Source organism: Schistocerca piceifrons, chromosome 5 (assembly GCF_021461385.2).
Source record: "Schistocerca piceifrons isolate TAMUIC-IGC-003096 chromosome 5, iqSchPice1.1, whole genome shotgun sequence".
Taxonomy (NCBI): Eukaryota; Metazoa; Arthropoda; class Insecta; order Orthoptera; family Acrididae; genus Schistocerca; species Schistocerca piceifrons.
This window is the reverse complement of record NC_060142.1, coordinates 117936708-117957832: the sequence shown is the minus strand read 5'-3', so window position 1 is coordinate 117957832 and position 21125 is coordinate 117936708. Positions and strand designations below refer to the sequence as shown.

At 39.2% G+C, this 21125-nt stretch overlaps 1 protein-coding gene across 1 annotated transcript in view; it reads right to left on the bottom strand.

Moving 5' to 3' along the window:
* LOC124798204 (arrestin domain-containing protein 17-like) overlaps nucleotides 1–21125 on the bottom strand; it is a 158257-nt gene that overhangs the window by 4620 nt on the left and 132512 nt on the right. The window contains exons 4-5 of the mRNA XM_047261506.1: nucleotides 13261–13443; nucleotides 2768–2953 (exon numbers count right to left, since the gene is read on the bottom strand). Of these exons, the coding sequence (XP_047117462.1) occupies nucleotides 2768–2953; nucleotides 13261–13443 (369 nt within the window). The remainder of the gene's footprint in view (nucleotides 1–2767; nucleotides 2954–13260; nucleotides 13444–21125) is intronic.

The following is a 21125-nucleotide window of genomic DNA, read 5'->3' as shown; positions in this document are numbered from 1 at the left end:
CTTAACCTTCCACCCTTTTTTGTCCAAGAACTTTGTTCTTGGTCTTCTTTTCTTACTTTTCTCTCTTGGTTGTTGTGTGCATTGTATATTACCACTCATTCCCAAAAGTTTATTTTTATTTTCCTAAAAATTTCAAACATCATCTACCATTTGACATAATCAAAAACTTTTTCTAACACTATGAAAATTTTCTGATTTTTCCTAAGTCTTGCTTCCATTCTCAACATCCGAACAGTCTCTCTGATGCTTTTACCTGCCCTAATGCCAAACTAAATATCATCTAACAGAGCCTCAGTTTCCTTCTCCATCCTTCAGTATATTATACCTGTCTGCAGCTTGGATGCTTGAGATTTTAAGGTGATTGTGGGTTAATTCTCACTTTCAGGGCCATATCTGGGGGGGGGGGGGGGGGGGAGGAGGAGAGTCAAACTGGACAACTGTCCAGCAAGTAGAAAGATTTATATGTTCAGTAAGCCAAATAAAGAAACAGTGGTGTCATGTCTCAATAAGGAACTTGAGAAACTTTTAGCTCAGGACAAGAGATTGTAGAAGAACTATGGCTGAAGTTTAAAAGAATATCCCGTAGTGCTCAGAGCCATTTGAACCATTTAAAAGAATAGTTGATTTTGCACTGGATAGCAATACATCCAGTAGAACAGTTCATGATGATACGGACCCTTGATGGTATGCGGCTGCTGTCAAGAAACTTCTAAGGGAATAGAAACTACTAAATAATATATGTAAAACAAAGCATAGGGCATCTGATGGAGAGATACTGAATGAAACATAGTTGACTGTCCTTGTGTGATGCCTACAATGACTACCATAGCAGACTACTGTTGAAAGGTCTTGCACAAAATCCAAAGAAATAGATGGATGACAACAGCAGTTGTGACACATCATTTACTGGTCAGACTATCAGGACTGTGAAGAACAGGTGTATTGAGCATAAATGATAAACTAAGGTACAACAGCCAAGCAAATATGCTATTGCAGAACATCGTCTTGACACCAGTCATCCTATGGAAATATAATAACACTGAGATTCTGGCATGCACTTCCAGCTATTGGGATAGTGTTACTAAGGAAGCAGTTGCAATTGAATTAGCATGTAACCTTGTAAGTAAAGATGGAGGTTTTTTGCTGTGCTTGTCAGGACCATGAAATGAATGACATATGCCAGCAGACTAAGGCAAGACCCCACATTGCAGTGCGCACCACAGATGCCTTTAGGAACATGCGGGTCCTGGACTAGTCTCCCAGGTCTCTTGATCTGTCACACACTGAGCACGTACAGGATGTGATGGAAAGACATATAATCCAGCCAGCAATCTTTATAAGCTAACACAGGCATTGCAGTAAATTCCTCCAGATGTTATTTGCAGGCTATGAGTGTATTTGTGACCATGGAGGTCAAACCTCATAGTGATGTTGATAATGGGTACCAATGCTGAATGGAATCATTTAATTCTCATTATGTGATGAAAATTTCAATCACAGTGTAACAGTTTTCATGCCTCAGTGTACTTGCCATGTAGCTCATAGAACTTCCTTGCATTTGGGTAATTAGATCATTTGAAAAATGTATGGCTAATGAGGTATGTTTTTAATTTTCTTTGAATTGGGTTGGTTCCCCAAATTCTTCCTTTATATTACTATAGAAATTATTGAACACTTTTGTACTAGAGTCCATAACTCCACTCTGAATAGGTAAATAGGTAAAGTTAACATGAACATTATATTGTATATTGATTGTGTAAAAAACAGATCAGCTGAAACTTGCTTTTATTGTCCTCAACAAAAACACATTCAAGAGTAAATATACTGGGAAGTGAGTTTGAGAATTATGAGATACTTAAAGATACCCATGCTATATGTGCATTTATTTACTTCATACATTATTCTCAGAAATTATTCAGCTCTATGCAGTACTTTAAGAGATTACTGCTGGCCAATAGCCATACAGTAAAAACCCATGAGAAAAGGACACAGACCTTCATTTTAAATAATTAGAAGAAATTATTAAGCCATCAAAGAGTGACTTAGAAGCAAATCAAAAAAGAATCACAAAACCCTAAAAAGTATACATGCTCATATGGACACTCTACAATAAAACCCATCAACACAAAATTGAGACACTAAAACTCAGTGATACTTCCAGAAAGGCACAAAGAAATACACAACTGAAATAACACAAACTGGTGGACAGTAGAAATTAGAGAAATAGGAGTATCAGGAACAGAAAAATCTTGAAAAAAATTCAGGCTAGTAAATAGAAAAAGACTCTGGATGAAGAGAGTAACATCAGAAGTATGCATACACAGAAACAAGAATAGAGACACATATAACAAAAGAAGAATCAAGTTTACAGACACATTCACAGGATGAAAGAGAACAGAATAACAAAAAAAATTCTCAAATTCATATTTTCGGGCAAGGCAAAACTTAAGTGGATAAAGGAAGTTATGGATGGTCTCAAACAGCTACACGTGACAAAAGGCAACATGAAAGATCAAGAAAACTTCAGTAATACCATCAACATACAAGAACTAGAAACCACAAGACAAAAGAAGAACACAGGATCCAAGTCAACAAAAGAACGAAAAAAAGAAATATGACTTGAAAAGAATTAGAGAAGAGAGAAAAAATAAAAAGAAATATTTATAAAAGTATTCCAGTACAGATACTCTAACAAATGATTTCTGAATAAACAATTATATCAGTAATATTACTGGGAAGAGTAAAGCACTGAGGAGAGACAACTCACATAGACATCATACTGGACGTTAATGAGGTGGCAACCACGCAGATTGGTGGGCGGCAGTGGCGGCACGTACAGCTGCTCCCCGCGCCATTCGTCCGAGTCCCCAGGCCGCACCTTACCGCGACTCAGAGCTGCCAGCTCACGAGTTTCTGTCTGCACCACTTTATTGCGTGACACATACTGGATTGTCTGTGGGCAGCACACAAAGGCAATCAGGACACTGAAAGGATACAACTATTTGTTGTTGCAAGCTACATTATGAAGTGACTCGGCTTCCTCTTGTACGTAGGTACAACTTCTTTTGCATATTTCCACTACTTATTGTGTTGTTTTCTGATGTTAGGAGCAAATTTTTGACTGCACCAAAGCAAGCAGTGAGGATCATACGTCTGTTAACTGAGAGTCATCTCATGGGTGGATCATCAAAGAGCTAGGCATTATAACTACATCTTGAAAATCTACAGCTTACTTTCAGTACTAAAGTTCTTCATTAATAATTCATTGTAATTATAAAGAGGAAAAGCTATGTCCACAACTACAGCACTAGAAGGAAAATGAGCATTGTTACATATTATCCAAAGATATCAGTGTTCAGCAAAGATATCAGTATGCAACCACAGAAATGTCTGGTCATTTGTCCAATAACATAAAATATCTGGAAAGTATCAAAGCAAAATCTGATCTAAAATTACTTCTTCTGGGCAACCTCTACAACTTCATACTTCAATATTTAACTGAAGATGTGTAGTACATTAGTAAGTACCATTAATTTGTTGTTAAATCCATGTAAACATGCATACTTCTAATTCTCCCATCACCCCCATGAACAACATGCAAAGTGGCACATCCTTCATTGGCCAGTATTACCTCAAACAGTCACAGTTTAGCCACATCCTTTGTCAGGGCTTCAGCTACCTATCACCATGGCTAAGAATGAGGAACAACCTGCTCACAATCTTCCCACCTCTCCATACTTAACAATCATATACAACCATTCGCTCGATGAAAGAACCGTACCCAAAGACTGGAAAGTTGCACAGGTCACACCAATATTCAAGAAACGTAGTAGGAGTAATCCACTAAATTACAGGCCCATGTCATTAAAGTCGATATGCAGCAGGATTTTAGAACATACATTGTGTTCAAACATTATGAATTACCTCAAAGAAAACGGTCTATTGATATGCAGTCAACATGGGTTTAGAAAACATCTTTCCTGTGAAACACAGCTAGCTCTTTATTCACATGAAGTGTTGAGTGCTATTGACAAGGGATTTCAGATCAATTCTGTATTTCTGGATTTCCGGAAGGCTTTTGACCTGCACCACACAAGCGGCTCATAGTGAAACTGTGTGCTTATGGAATATCGTCTCAGTTATGTGACTGGTTTTGTGATTTCCTGTAAGAGAAGTCACAGTTCGTAGTAATTGACAGAAAGTCATCGAGTAAATCAGAAATGATTTCTGACATTCCCCAAGGTAGTGTTATAGGCCCTTTGCTGTTCCTTATCTATATAAATGATTTTGGAGACAATCTGAGAAGCCGTCTTCGATTGTTTGTAGAAGACGCTGTTGTTTATGAACTAATAAAGTCATCAGAAGATCAAAACAAACTGCAAAATGATTTAGAAAAGATACATAAATGGTGCAAAAAGTGGCAGTTGACCCTAAATAACAAAAAGTGTGAGGCCATCCACATTAGTGCTAAAAGGAACTCGTTAAAACTTTGGTTACACAATAAATCAATCTAACTTACAAGCTGTAAATTCAACTAAATACATAGGTATTACAATTACGGACAACTTAAATTGGAAGGAACACATAGAAACTGTTGTGGGGAAGGCTAACCAAAGACTGAGTTTTATTGGCAGGACACTTAGCAGATGTAACAGACCTACTATGGAGACTGCCTACACTACGCTTGTAGGTGCTCTTTTAGAATACTGCTGCACGGTGTGAGATCCTTACCAGGTAGGACTGACGGAGTACATCGAAAAAGCTCAAAGAAAGGCAGCATGTTTTGTATTATCATGAAATATGGGAGAGCATGTCACAGAAATGATACAGGATTTGGGCTGGAAATCATTAAAAGAAAGGCATTTTTCGTTGCGTGGAATCTTCGCACGAAATTCCAATCACTAACTTTCTCCTCCAAATGTGAAAATATTTTGTTGGCACTGACCTACATTGGGAGGAATGATCACCATGATAAAATAAGGGAAATCAGAGCTCGTCCAGAAAGATATAGGTGTTCATTCTTTCTGCATGCTATACGAGACTGGAATAATAGAGAATTGTGAAGGTGGTTCGATGAACCCTCTGCCAGGCACTTGAATGTGATTTGCAGAGTATCCATATAGACGTAGGTAGAACGTGGCACTGCATCACCCACGCCCATCCTTATGCAATACCTACTCCCATACCCTTGCCATATGGCTCGTATCCCAGTAGAAGACTTAAACTGAAGCCCTGCCCTATGCACCCTTCCAGCACATCCTATTTCAGTCCCGCCACAGGCGCATCCCACCCTATCCGAAACAAGGCCATCTGCAAATGCAGTCATGTTATATGACAGCTCAGTTATAACTGTTGCACAGCCTTTTACGTGAATATGAGCATCACAATATTAAAAGTAGAAAAAACTACTTCTAGCTTTTGGAACTGTTAGTTCCTTCATCAAGGAGGAAAGAGGGACCAGTTTGGAAACACTGGTAAAATTCCCTATGAGGAATGAAGAACACAGTACAACATCCAGTCCCATTTTGTTACCAGTCCCAACTACTTGCAGTGATTTAGTTGTAAAACCAATGGTCAGTAGCTTATCTGACAATGATGACCAAATGTTAACAGCACAATATACTGACCAGTTAGGTACAGATTATAGAGGAAAAGTATCACAGAATTGTAAAAAGTGACTTGATCATGGCGTTTAGACAGAAATTTCAGGAAGAACACTGGGGAGCAACTTGTAACACAGACTCGGATATGCAAAACTTAACCTTTTCTCAAGCATACTCATGCACAACTTTGAGTCTTGTTTCCCCATACTACAAATATGGATAAAACTGCAAAGTAAAATACATCTAGAAAGCTGAAAGTAAACAAAGCATCTCTAATTACAAACCTTTTTCACTCTTCAAAAGCACATAAAGTTGCCCATAACAAAAAAACTGACTCATTTAACTGTGCAGAAATTGTTAACTGTTTCTCAGTTTCGCTTTCATAAGAGATTCTCCACAGAGAAAGCAATGTGAGACTTCCCCAGTGAAGTCCTGCTAGAGCATTTTATCATGTGCATCACAAAAATCTACGTCACAAACTAAAGTGTTATGGCATTAATGGTCTCCCTCCTATGTTGACAGACTCTTACCTTCACATCAGAAAGCAGAGTGTCTTACTGACAGATTGTGTAACAGGTTTGAAATTAACCTCATAATGGGGGAACATAAGGTGGAGTACCATAAGTACCAACTTGGCCTGCACTTGTTCTTAACCTATATGTAAATGAGCTTCCAATCGCTTTAAATGGTGTTTCAGAAAGAATGTTTGCTGATGACACAACAACAATAGCCTAGGTTATGACAGCTGAAGAGACCCATATGTGAAGCATGGGTAGCAGTTTAGGTCTTAATATAACAAAGCAAAACTGACCTTCTGGCACCAGAAGTTGGCATTAATGGTCACAGCTTATAAATTAAACAAACATATAGCAAGATAAAATGATGGGAGATGGACTTAACAGATTCTGTATTGGATTTTCCCACAATAATGGAAGATAGCTAGATGACAAAAGGAAAAAGGAGGACAAACTTGGATGTGGAAATCTGAAGATTGTAATGTATGAATAATTTTGGAAGAAGCCTATTTCCAGCAGTAGATACTGAATGGCCATTGATTATGATGATGATGGTGACTGACTCATATCTCTGAAGGTTTGTCTTCTTCATGGGACCTATGTAACACAATCAATGAATTAATTAATTACTTTGTATTTTAGATTTTTGATCATTTCTGCTTGTATCCTAAAGTTACAAACGAGGTCTGTTCAGAAAATTCTGTACCATCCACAATTTCGCACCGACGGTGTCTTGGAGCGAAATGCAGTTGGCGTGCCTGCACACCCCTGTGTTTAATGTGTAACTGCTGGAAGTTTCATTATTGTATATCTGTTAATTATTGTTCAGTGCTGTATTGAGTAGAACGATGCACTGCACAATTCTCGAACTTCAAGATGGCAGAGTTAGAGGAGTAACGCGTCTGCATTAAATATTGCGTGAAACTCAAGATACCCTCTACAGAGACTCACCAAATGTTGCAGGAAGCCTACGGCAATGGGTGCTTAAGCCGTACTCGGTGTTACAAATCAGCCAGATAGAACTTAAAGATGATCCTTGGTCAGAACACTCTTCAGTGTTTACTGACAACGCTCACGTCAGGAACATCAATGAAAATGTGCGTGCCAATCAAAGACTGACAGTCTGAGAGATTGCAGAAGAATGTAATATTTCAGTTGGATCATATCATGAAATCCTGACACAGTAACTTGGAATGTATCATGTTGCTGCCAAGTTGGTCCCATGGCTCATGAGAATGACCTTCCCATCACAGTGTGTGAAGAGCTTTTGGATTGTGCAAATTAGAACAATATGCTCTGTCAGAGAATCATAACTGGTGATGAGAGGTGGGTCTACAGTTATGATGATAAGACACTGAAAGGACAAAAATTTTCAACGATAGATGAGATAAAGGAAAATTCAGAGACGGTGCCTCATGAGTGTGTGCGCGCACGCACACACACACACACACACACACACACACACACACACACACACAAAGAAAGAGCCACTGATATTGTCCTGTCTTTAATGCCTCTGTCTGCCACTATCAAGGAGAGGACTTGTTTGATGATGTGATTGAAGAAGAAACAGGAGTCGACAGGGAACAGATAGGGCATCCAGCACTAGATTCAGAATTTAAAAGAAGAGTGGATGAATTAAGATCAAATAAGGCAGAAAGGATAGATCAAAAAGCCTGAGGGAAGTGACAACTAAATGATATGGTGTATAGAATGTATGAGACTGGCAGCATACCATCAGACTTTCAGAAAAACATCATCCACACAATTCCAAAGATAGCAGGCGCTGACAAGTGTGAGAATTATCACACAATCAGCTTAACAACTCATGCACCTAAGTTGCTGACAAGAATAATATAAATAAGAATGGACAAGAAAAGTGAGAGTCTGTTAACTGACAATCAGTTTTGCTTTAGGAAAGGTAAAGGCTCCTCCAGGGAGGCAGTCCTGATGTTGCGGTTGATAATGGAGGCAAGGCTGAAGAAAAATCAGCACTTATTCATAGGATATATTGACTTGGAAAAAGCATTTGAAACTGAAATGGTGCAAGAAGTTTGAAATTCTGAGAAAAATTTAGTTTAGTATAGGCAAAGGTGGGTAATATACAGTTCATACAACAACCAAAAAGAACGATAAGACTGGAAGACTAAGAATGAAGTTCTCATATTAAAATGAGTGTAAGACAGGGATGTAGTCTTTTGACCCTATTGTTCAATCTATACATTGAAGAAGCTATGACAGAAATAACAGGAAGTTTCAAGAGTGGGATTAAAATTCAAGGTGAAAGTATATCAATGATAAGATTTTCTGATTCTCAGTGAAAGTGAAGAAATTTTACAGGATCTGCTGAATGGAATGAACAGTCTCATGAATACAGAATATGAATTGACAGTAAATCGAAGAAAGACATAAGTAATGAGATGTAGCAGAAATGAGAACAGCGAGAAACTTAACGTCAGAACTGGGGATCACGACGCAGACAAAGTTTAGGAATTCTGCTACCTGGGCAGCAAAATAACACATGATGGATAGAGCAAGGACATAAAAATCAGAGAAGCACTGGCAATAATGTCATTTTTGTCCAAGAAACATAGGCCTTCATTTGAGGAAGAAATTTCTAACATTTGTAGCATAGCATTGTATGGTAGTGAAACATGGACTGTGTGAAAGCCAGAACAGAAAAAAATTGAAGCATTTTCAGAATGCTGAAAATTAGTTAAGTGATAAGGTAAGGAATGAGGAGGTTCTTCACAGAATCATTGTGGAAAGAACATATGGGAAACACTGACAAGAAGAAGGAACAGGATGATAGCACATATGCTGAGACATTAGGGACTAGCTTTCATGTTATTAACGAAAGTTGTAGAGTACTGCTGGGGCAGACAGAGATTGGAATACATACAGCAAATAATTGGAGATATAAGTTGCAGGTGCTACTCTGAAATGAAAATTTGAAACATGAGAGAAACTCGTAATGGGTCACATCAAACCAGTCAGATGACTGACGACTCTCTGTGCAAATTACGGCACAAGGGACATGGTAATGAGAAGAGTGGTACTCAAGAACGTACCCCAAAAAAACATGAAGTAAAATTCTTACAATAAATATTCCATTTATGACACGTGTTAATGCATATTTGGGCAGTAATTTCTGAAATACTATGAACTATACAAAAAAACTACTTTGCAAAATATCACATTTTTATGTTGCACGGAGCTGAACTTTTAACATGATCAAGAAAACTACAAGGAAAAAGTATGCTATGGAATTTGTTTTTAAAAGTTGTTGGGATGAATGTGTCATCTTGTGCACAAATAATATGAATTTGTTACAACAAAACATGGCATTTTAAAAAATCAGAATTAAACCTGTCAGTGGTGAATATATTATACACATTACACTGTGAATAAATATCAAAGTGCACAAGGACTATCGTCTAACAAAAGTGTCAGTCAGTGTTTAATTGTTGTACTTTGCAAGACATTGGTGTACAGAAGTGTAGTGTGTGACAATATTCCACAGTTCTGATACCCTGGCCAGGTCTTCAATTTGCTTTGCTGAGTAATAGTCTCATTAACAGAAGACATCATATTACCAAAAAGAATGCAGGTGTACATTCATATGACACAAGAAATAAAGACCACACAGACAGAATTGTTTAAGCATATCTTCACTACTTAGACACACAACTATTAGAGCGTCTGCTTGAGAATGTAACCAGTGGCTCAATAAAGTGTATGTATTTAACCAAAAAATTTGGTTTCAAGGTAAACTTCATGGAGTCATATAAGAAAATAAAAAGTACATGAATCTGTACTGACAATATTTTAACAAATTATAAAGCTGATGACACAAGGAAGACTTAGGATTTCAGACCGCTTTGCTCTGTTTATTGAAATAATGCAAATGAACCAAGTACTATGAAAACTTATAGCAAACCACATTTTACCATTGAAAATTTAAAATTGATCTGCTCTAAATTAGAAGATATGAAAGTGGCAACCTGAAAATGATATTCCAATCTCTGTGAATTTTTACCTATTTTTAGAAAATGTTTTACATGTACTTAATGAATTTCTCCACAAATTTTTTCACAAATATTGGAGAGAGTTGTTGTAATGTAAATTAAAAAATTTATAGACAAAATCAAATATAATTTCAGATGATCAATATTGCTTTCAAACAGGCAAAAACACAATAAAGGCTATTAATGAGTTTGTGAAAAAAATCAGTTCTGCCTTAGACGAGTCAAGAAAAGTTTCAGGGTTATTCTGTGATGTCACAAAAGCATTTGATTGTATAAACCATCACTTGCTCCTGTATGAAATGGAAAGACATGGAACTGGAGGTTGTGCTTACTATTTAATGAAATTTTTCCATTTAGAGTGTGCCACACAAAAGTGTCAAATAAGCTGAAATGGATCACTGCTAGAACAAATAGCCAATGGGGAAAAAAACAACTGCACAAGCAACTGAAATATAATGAAGACCCTGTTGCCATTAGTTATGTTAAATGGTAAAGGATATGGCTTACAAAAACACGTCCTGGCCCATGGACACAAATCAGAGACTGCTTGGTTTGTCATAAAATCAGATCTGGGAATTAGAACTGACAGAAAAGATATTTCCAAAATTAAGGGGAGAAATAAAATTGAAACAAATGTTGGTCAGATATCAGAATAATTCAATAATTTTTTAAAGAAAATGTATCAGATGTAGATGCTTATACATAAAAAGTACATTTAGGCCAGCAGGCAGAAGAATACATCAATAAATTTGAGAAAACGTCAGAGATGTAGAGAATACCGCATTAAGCTAAAAAACAAAAATTCTGCTGGGAAGAGTGGCATACATATCAAAGCAGTTAAAGGAGCTGCCACGATAATAGCTCACCCCCTTTGCCTCTTTGCTCAATAATTAATAAATCACTTGAAGAAGGCCACTTTCCAGATGCCCTAAATTATGCAGGCATAAAACATTTGTTTAAAAAACACTCACGAGAAGGTCTGGGGAACTACTGCCCAGTCTCTATTCATCCAGTGTTTTCACAAATATTGGAGAGTGTGGTGCTAATGCATAGAAAAATTAAATACAATTTCGGATAATCAACATGGCTTGAGTTTGTGAAAAAAAAATCAGTTGCACCTTAGACAAGTCGAGAAAAGTAGCAGAATTATTCTGTGACCTCACAAAAGCATCTGACCGTGTAAACCAGCACTTGCTCCTGTATAAAGCAGAAAGACAGGTTACTGGGAGTTATGCTTTAGAATGGTTTATGTCATATCTCACGAACAGAAAACAATGGGTAGTTATGTCAACAAGCCAGGGAAATTCCTTCTCTGATCGGTTGATTATTTTATAAGGCCTTCCACAAGTTTCAATTCTGGGTCCAATTTTATTTCAACTTTATATAAAGACTTGCACCTAAACATAAATTCACACTCAGTTTTATTCGTTGATAATGCAATCCACATGTTTATTTATATATAAAAGCTGACTTAGGAATTTTCCCTTGTGCCAGACTGTGTGTACAAGATCGTGTGCCGATTTAAAGTTCTAGAGTAACATACTTTACTGTTCTCATCACTTCTGCGTGATCTGCATTGATTGTACGAGGGCTATCCACAAGGTACATTACGTTTTGGAATTAAAAATAAATAAAGTATAGGAAAATTTTTTATTATATACAGATGAAAGCCACACTTAAATACTACTTTTCTACATAGTTGCCATTTAAATTAAGGCACTTATCGTAGCGATGGACGAGCTTGGAAATTCCTTCCTCGTAAAATTCGGCCGCCTGCGCCTTCAACCACGTGGTTACCTCTTTTGGCACAGAAAAGGTGTGATTTTTGTGGATTTCCTGGAAAGAGGCACTACAATAAATTCTCAAAGGTATTGCCAAACTCTGCACAACCTCAGTAGAGCAATACAAAACAAGCGCAGTGGAAAGTTGGGCTCAAAGATCTTGCTGATTCACGACAACGCCCGGGCCTCATCTGCCGTACAGTCCCGACCTGGCACCGAGCGACTTCCACTTATTCCCAGCAATGAAGAAGTCGTTGGCTATGCAGCGTTTTGATGACGACGCACAGCTTCAAGAAGAGGTAACCACGTGGTTGAAGGCGCAGACGGCCGAATTTTACGACGAAGGAATTTCCAAGCTCGTCCATCGCTACGATAAGTGCCTTAATTTAAATGGCAACTATGTAGAAAAGTAGTATTTAAGTGTGGCTTTCATCTGTATATAATAAAAAAAATTTCCAATACTTTATTTACTTTTGATTCCAAAACGTAATGTACTTTGTGGATAGCCCTCGTATCAATACCCATTTGTACTGTGAGATATTGTGATATTTTAACATTTGCAAGTGCTGCAGTAAATTCATACTGTTATCGTCAAGTTTTTGAGAACAATAGGACTGTCCTCGGTTAAAACAATCCTCCTTAATGATTATGTAGCCCAAAAGCAATATTACAATATAGAGCAGTATGTATGTAAATAATGGGTTCAAATGGCTCTGAGCACTATGGGACTCAACTGCTGAGGTCATTAGTCCCCTAGAACTTAGAACTAGTTAAACCTAACTAATCTAAGGAAATCACAAATATCCATGCCCGAGGCAGGAGTCGAACCTGCGACCGTAGCGGTCTTGCTGTTCCGGACTGCAGCGCCTTTAACCGCACGGCCACTTCGGCCGGCGTAAATAATGGGGGATATTTTATTAATCTTATGTATGCACTGTAGTTAGCTATGCGTGAAAATAATATTTATACCCAATTATAAAACACCAACCAAATGTAAATTATTGAAAGCATATATATATATATATATATATATATATATATATATATATATATATATATAATTTTTTGTGAGTTGGTACTGTAGCCATATGATTTCAAGATTATTTACATAACTTTAAGAGTTACATATAAATACAAACGTAACTGAATGTACAAAATTAGTACGAAATTTGATAATTTTTTGTTTGAAGTGTAACATGTAGGTTAAATATTTTACGACGTTACATTTAGCTGTCGTGTGCTATACGTAGTACGAATATAATGTAGTCAAATGGAACCAAACGGTAACCGGCCAGTGAACAGCTCGGCGGTTGTGCAGAGACGAGAAACGCACCTCGGTGAGGCAGGCCTTTGTGGAGCTGATGGTGACGCGGCTCCGGTTGTGCACGCTGGCCGAGATGCCGATGGTCTCGCCGGGCACGTAGCCGCCGCGGTCCAGCGAGACGCGGCAAACGACGGGCCCCGAGTTGAGGCAGCGCACGCCCAGCTGGTGCTCCACCTCGCACTGGAACGGCTCCTGCACACACACACAGCCGTCTCATTATCAAGCACCCACTAGGAACACTCGACAGGGCGCAATCACTGTATCCGATAAAACGCTTTTAGACGAGCAACTTCATTGTCTGACATGACGACTCGCAACAAGCAGTTATACCACAGTCTAACGGAACAGTTGCGACACTTCGCCTCGATTTTGTTGCCTACCGCGCCAGCAGCGCCCCAAGCGGCCAATAGGTTAAATTGTGAGTTCGGCGCTATCGTGAGAGCGAATAGTGGTTGTTTATTTTGATTTCTACAATTGTTTTTACAAGCGGGAGTGTTTGTAGCGCAATAAATTGCAGCAACAACAGGAAGAAGACAGCATAGCCGTCTTTTTTTAGGTTTCCTAAGGATCCTGAGAGGTATGTAACATCGAGTTATCGTCAGGATTCACTTACAAACTACATGTGTATTAATGATTAATGTTTCGTTTTAGGAGCAGAAAATGAATAGTTAATAGCAGACGAGAAGACCTTTTGAAAAAAGACCCAGTTTACCTGTATAATAATATTAGGTTTTGTTCGCTACATTTCGAATAAAACCAGTCCATGAACGAAGACAGTAATAAACTCTTGTCGAATGCAGTACCCACACTGTTTGACATCCCAAATAAGCTACCTAAACTGACGATGAAGAGTAAATTGCCACAAAGATTCGACAATCCATATAAAGCTATAAAACAGCCCTATGGCATAGAAGCATCCAGTTCAACTGTCCATGTATCAGTGCCAGATTCGTGTGAATCGTCAACACAGACCTGCTTTGGCGATGAAGTGGTTAGATCAAGTGTCTTACAAAATCGTGTGAAGTGTCAGAATGTGCAGATCGCTAGACTTCGTGCAAAACTATTACAGGAAAAGGAAAGTGCGTGCAGACAGCGACGGAAACTGTATCAGAAGGATCACATGAACGAGGACAAACGAATGTTGAAGTCTGTAGGTATGCATTTCATTCACGTCTGTTGTTAGTCACTTAATTTCCCTTGCTCCCTTCGTGTGATGACATTATTTTGTTAGCACTGTGTTCACTGACAGATTGTTTGAAAATTATTCAAATATTTGGTTTTGCGTGAAATGTAACGTAATCAGCTCATTATAAAGTTTTCAACATATTTCTCCCACTATTTGGCAGTTGCTTGTCCCACGTAGAATAATATAAAGATAAAGGTCGCACTTGTGGCAACAGGCGACAATGACAAACACAGTAGGCCGACAGAACGATAAATGAGCTGTCGATCGCTTTCGCATGTAGAGGTACATGTCTGTGCTTCTTACGTGTGAATCTGTGTGTTTATATTCTTTTGATATCAACGTGGTAAGTCGCAATTCTATCCAACGTCACAAGTGTTTCTTCACGAATGTGTTATAGATTGCCACTCGATTAATGGTTTTTGTCCATACTTGTGCTTATTTTAGAATCTTTTTAGAAACATATATGCCTTCTGATACTACACAAACCGTTGGAGGCAAGAAAATAACTCAAATATTTCGTAAATTACGTAGGAAATGGATGCAAAACAAACATTATGCTTACGACGCGTGTGACGTTCACCTTACACGCCGCTTAGAGCGCTAGTGTAGTTCCATCCATCAAACGGTAACAACTTTTAAAGCAATGAGTGTCGCGACTGTTGTGTTGGACTGTGGTTATACTGCAGGGCACCAGGCGTTTTATTCCTGTACTGAATCTTGCCTATCTCGAGTGGTCATTTTCGTTTATATGTCAGCGCTAAAATTGCGTGTGTTGTGAGAGCTGTCTGCTATGCAGGATTGTACTAGGACTGTTGATATTTTTAAAAATATCGGGTATCCGCTATATCAGTATTTAAAAGAACATTATTATCCACCCTCGACAGATCGAAAAAAGTATCCATATATCGATATATTGACGGTAAAGATATCGATGTAATCGGCTATAAAAATATCGGCTGCCCGTTCTAAATATACTGACAGTTTTAGAGTTACATGTATTTAAGTACTGATTTATTATTGTACGAGGGGGGACCCAAAAGTAAGCGGAATCGTACTGCTGCACATGTGTATTTGTAGTAGCAGGTTGCGCCGCCAGAGGGTTGTAGTAGGAGCTCTGCTGAGTCATTCTGCCACGTGGCATCACCCAACAGTGAGAAGTGTGGTTTCTTTGACAGTTCTTTAAGTATGCGTACAGTGCAGACGTGACACGAGGAAATGGCTAGTTCTTACGAACAACATGCGGCAGTGAAGTTTTGTTTCTTGCTCGGCAAGAACGCAGCAGAAACTGTTGCGATGATTCAGACAGCCTACAAAGACCATGCTCTTAATAAAACACAACTGTATGAATGGTTTTCTCGGTTCAAAAAGGGAGAAATGGTGGTTGAAGATCAGCCCCGTTCCGGTCGACCTTCAACTGCTCGAAGCAAAGACAACATCGACAAAATCCGTGATCTCATCAGTGAAGATCGACGCAGGACAATCGACCAACTCGAGAACTTGTCTGGGTTATCCTGGAGCTCAATTCAGCGCATCTTGACCATCGATTTTAGGATGCGAAGAGTGGCAGCAACATTCGTGTCTAAGCTTCTTGCCGGAGATCAAAGGGATCGTAGCGTTCAAGCTTGTCTCGAAATGAAGGACATATTCAAAGATGATCCACATTTTTCCAACAAAATCATTACAGATGATGAGTCATGGTACGATCCAGAAAGTAAACAACAGCCATCACAATGGAAGTCACCTGGCTCACCTCGACCAAAAAAAGCTCGACAAGTTAAACTGAATGTGAAAAGATGTTGATCAGTTTTTTTGACATCAAAGCGATTGTACACTCTGAATTTGTCCCTGAAAACCAGACAGTAAACCAACAATTCTAGTTGGAGGTTATGAAACAGCTTCGCAGAAGTTTGTCGCGAAAACGACCGGCTCTGTGGGATTCTGGCGTGGTTCCTGCATCACGACAATGCTCCCGCACACACGGCTCTCAGCGATCGAAAGTTTTTGGCATCAACAAAGACGACTACCTTGACCCACGCGCCCTATTCGCCGGATTTAGTACCCTCAGACTTCTTCCTATTCCCGAGGATGAAAAGAGACTTGAGAGGGAAGCGTTTTGCGGACATGGAAGATGTAAAATGCAATGTCATGTAAGTGCTAGCAGGTATCAAAAAGGACAAATTTAAAAGGTGCTCCGAACAGTGGAATGAACGTTTGGACAAGTGGCTCTGAGCACTATGGGACTTGACTGCTCAGGTCATCAGTCCCCTAGAACTTAGAACTACTTAAACCTAGCTAACCTAAGGACATCACACACATCTTTGGACAAGTGTATTAATGCTAATGGAGAGTACTTCGAAAAAGGTTAAGGTTGTATTTGAAAACAATAAAGTATATGCTTTCTAGAAAGAAATTCCGGTTATTTTTGGGTCCCCCCCCCCCGCCCCTAGTACAACCTCTGACAATAAATTTCGGTGAATGACGTCAGAACAGTCGATCGGGCAGCACTGGCGACTTACAATGGTGCTCCTGCATAGCGGCCGGTGTTCACAACCTGCCCCCCGCCGTAGTTTAGTTGAGCATCGTCTGTGTTCCGTTTTTGAGCTGTTGGGCGAAGTGCTTGTTCAGTGCATTGATTCTGAACTCAGAACAGGACAATGAACGAGCAAAGGACCAATTTAAAGTTTTGTTTTAAGTTCGACAAGACACCGAAAGAAACGCATGCAATGCTGGTACATGTTTATGGGGATCAAGCACTGTCCATGAAGTGTGTTTACGAGTAGGTCGCCCATTTTTGAGGAAGCCGGGAAAGTGTATTTCTCACAATCCCCTGTAGCGGACGACCGGCGACCGCCGTCAGTGACGAAAACCTTGAGAAAGTGAGGACATTAATCACGAACGACCATCGATTAACTGTTGCACACGATAGCGGATGAACTCTAGATGAACCGTGGATCAGTGCGACAAATCCTTACCCAGGATTTAGGGAAGAGGGAAACGTGTTGATGTCTTGTGCCCCATCACATGACTGACAATCAGAAGCAGGCACGTTTAGAGGCTTCACAGAATTTTGTCGAAACGGTAGATGCAACACTCAATTTCTTGAACTGTATGGTCACTGAGGATGAAACATGGTATCTGTGTTACGACCCTGAAACGAAACTGCAACGCGTGGAAAGGCGTTCTCCGACATCACCTCATCAGAGAAAGGTCAGAGCCGAAAAATCACGCGTCAAAACGATGCTCAACATTTTTTTCGGGGCATTATCCACAAGGAATTTCTACCTGAGGGAACGGCGTTGAAATTTTGAGCCGTTTCATGCAACGTCTACAAAGGGGACAACTGCAGTATGAACAACAAGGTTCCTGGTTTTTTGTTCACGACAATGCACGCACACACAGCCAATATCTCAAACAGTTCCTGGCAAAAAAGAGGATGGTGCAACTTAAACATCCACCATACTCGCCAGATCTCCACACATACCTTACATCCCGCGAACAGAGCATAATGATTTGAGCAAAGAGGCCATAATGGAATAATGTGGTATCATGGGTCCCACAAGGATCAGTATTGGACCCATTACTTTTCTCATTATACGTTAAAGACATGTCGAATCATCTCCCATTGCGAATCTCTTTTATGTGCTGACAATCTTCAGTTATACCTAAGTGCAAGCCCAACAAATGTGCTCACAGCCATCCAGAACATAAATGTTGACGTACTTCCTTTGCTAGAATGTGTGCAGAACTTAGTTTGAAACATAAACCATCTCTTCTTTTCTCTTTTACTAGTGCCTTGTCCCACAGTTTCATATGGTAGGCACGGATTTGGCAAGGTTAGTTTTAAGGGGTGGACGGATGACCTTCCTGCTGCCACCCCGTACCCCCGTGACATAATTAGTGTACCCCTGGTGTCTGCATCTAGTGTAATCCATGGAATACTGTGAAGCTGTTCGGATGTCTGCGAGTCGTGTAACTGAGGCGGAACGTGGGGACCAGCCCAGTATTCAGCTATCGGGGTGTGGAAAACCGCCTAAAATCCACATCCAGGCTGGCCAGCACACCGGCCGACGTCGGTAATCTGCAAGGTGGATTCGATCCGGGGCCAGTGCACCTACCCGAGTCCAGGAAGCAGTGCATTAGTGCTCTCGGCTAACCTGGCAGGTAGGAAACATAATCCATTTAAAGCATAAGAAATCTTAGTCGCTCACAGAAGACTCCACACTCGGCAGTAGGCACAGTCATAGCCACCTAGGGTGGCTTTGGCACAGTCAACTAATTGCTTACGACACCGACTGACTCACGATGAGGTTGATGGCTGATTTACCTGTAAGCACATGATATGACACACAGCCACGTCCGAGGCAGGATTCGAACCTGCGACCGTAGCGGTAGCGCGGTTGGAGACTGTAGCGCCCAGAACCACTCAGCGACTCCAGCCGGCAGAGAGAGTCGTTCGTTTACAACGAAATTTACTGGTTCAAATCTGTAGTTGAGCTGGTAACGAAACAGCTTATGGTCGATTCGTACTTAAAGGATGGGAAAGACAAAGCATCCCAAAAAAAGCATTTCAAATAACGACATTCATATAAGTCGTCAAAAATGATATTCATACAAGTCGTCAATGATGACATTCACACAAGTCGTCAACAGAACGGGCTGTCAACGTCAAAGTCTCTTTACTATAAAGTTTTGAAGATTACACTGTTTTTGAGGGGTGTCTAACAATGGCAGGGTAACCAACTCACGCCGCACTCACGTTTTAATAGTGGATTTCTTGCTTTTTTTCTTCTGAGCCTCTATACATTTTGCTTTGTTTTCGTGACACATTGCACATGTTCCATGACGGCTTGCATAATTTTTCCATGAGTGTTCTTCCATAAGAGAGGCCAGATATCGGTAAGCGAAAAATGACCTATTTTTTACAATACCTTAAGAGAGGAAGATCTTATTCTATGCATAAATAAGAACATAAACGGTTGGAACAGTTTTCATGAAATAACCTATTTTTAAACAGTAGAAAAGTTGGCTAAACTAAAGGGGATTCTTCCACCTAGGTTGTATTTATTTAGACTCATTCATTCCAAAGCTAGTTTTGGCGTTTTAGGCCATTATACAGTGAATAGTTTGTACATGATGAGTTCTTACTTCCTTTGGAATGCAATATACTTTAACGCAGCGAAATAAGCACTCGTCTACATCTCACCTACGGAAGACTAAGTTATCGTACATAGTTTTTTTGTATATATATATATATATATATATATATATATATATATATATATATATATATATATATATGTGTGTGTGTGTGTGTGTGTGTGTGTGTGTGTGTGTGTGTGTGTATAACACCATAGCTCTAATGCTCTAGTGATTTATTTTGCTTTTGTTTCATTTAATATGACATCATTAAGCTTCTGTAAATATTGTTTGATTGAACGATAACACAAAACTGTATACTCCTTTCTTTGTTAAAACTTTGATGTCATGATTTGATCCTATGCAATGTAGTATATCTGTCATTTAAATTCTTTGGCCCATTTGGAATGAACAAAACTTACTCTATATAATTATAATTTCTGTGTGAATAATTTTTTGTAGAAATGTCAACATGTGCAAATGTTCTGTTTTATTGAATGAACTTGGTTGCTGTTATGTAAACTGCTGATCCTCACTTATGGTTCTTAGTTCTTTAATGTATAAAAGTCATAGTGGTTCCCCTCGGGAATGGAACTGAGTAGCGCGCGCAAATTGTGGTTGGCCTAGGTGAAAAAGGTGGAACAAGAGTCAGTCGGGGACAAGCACGAGTCGGGGACGAGCTACCAAACTGTGCACTGCCATGTAAAAGATACATATTGTTCTGGTTCTGAGAGAGGCTTTTTCTGCTACTTTCCAATGCCTCGTATGGATAGATAAATAGCTGGAACTATTCTGGAATTTGTATCTATCATCGCCACCAAGAATTGACAGAGTCCAGCAGTTCTACCTGCAAATCCACCTACCAACATGCAGTTGTCGCCACATTGAGCAATCACTGTAATGTAATACTATAATGATGTACAGTGAAGGATCAGCTTAATGGATGTGTTAGTGTGCTCAAATATAAGGTAATTTATATCTGAATTTATGTACCTACCTTGATTTTTCTCCTCATCATAACACCTCTCAGGGTCCTCTCCTTTTGAACTAAAGTGATTACCGAGTGTCCTTACTGAAAGAACATTAGAGGCCAGTGTTTTGCTAATTGATGCCTCTTGAACATAGTTAAAAGAAAGTTAAAGTTAATGTGGCAAGAGAGTGAGTTAAAGTTAATGATGCTTGATAAAAATAATTTTTCTAGTAAAACTGCTTATTAATGTGTTGTTGCCAACTTCAAATTAAAAGTTCTTAAGACTGAGGCTTATAAAGTTTTGCTTAATAGATGATCACATTACTGGCTGTTGTAAATCGCAGAAGGTGAGTCAGTTTCTTACATATATGTTAATTTTGTGTCTCACGGTAGTAAAAGTGGAAAACTGCAGTTGTGAAGCGTTATATACTCATGTCTGCTAAGTGTTTGTCTCTCTTGTGTATTAGAAGTGCATATTAATAGTATAACAGAATCCACAGTTTGTCTATTGTGTTAATGCTCGGTAACAAGTAACGGAAAGACCACTAATTAGGAAAACCATAATATCTTTATTCAAATGAT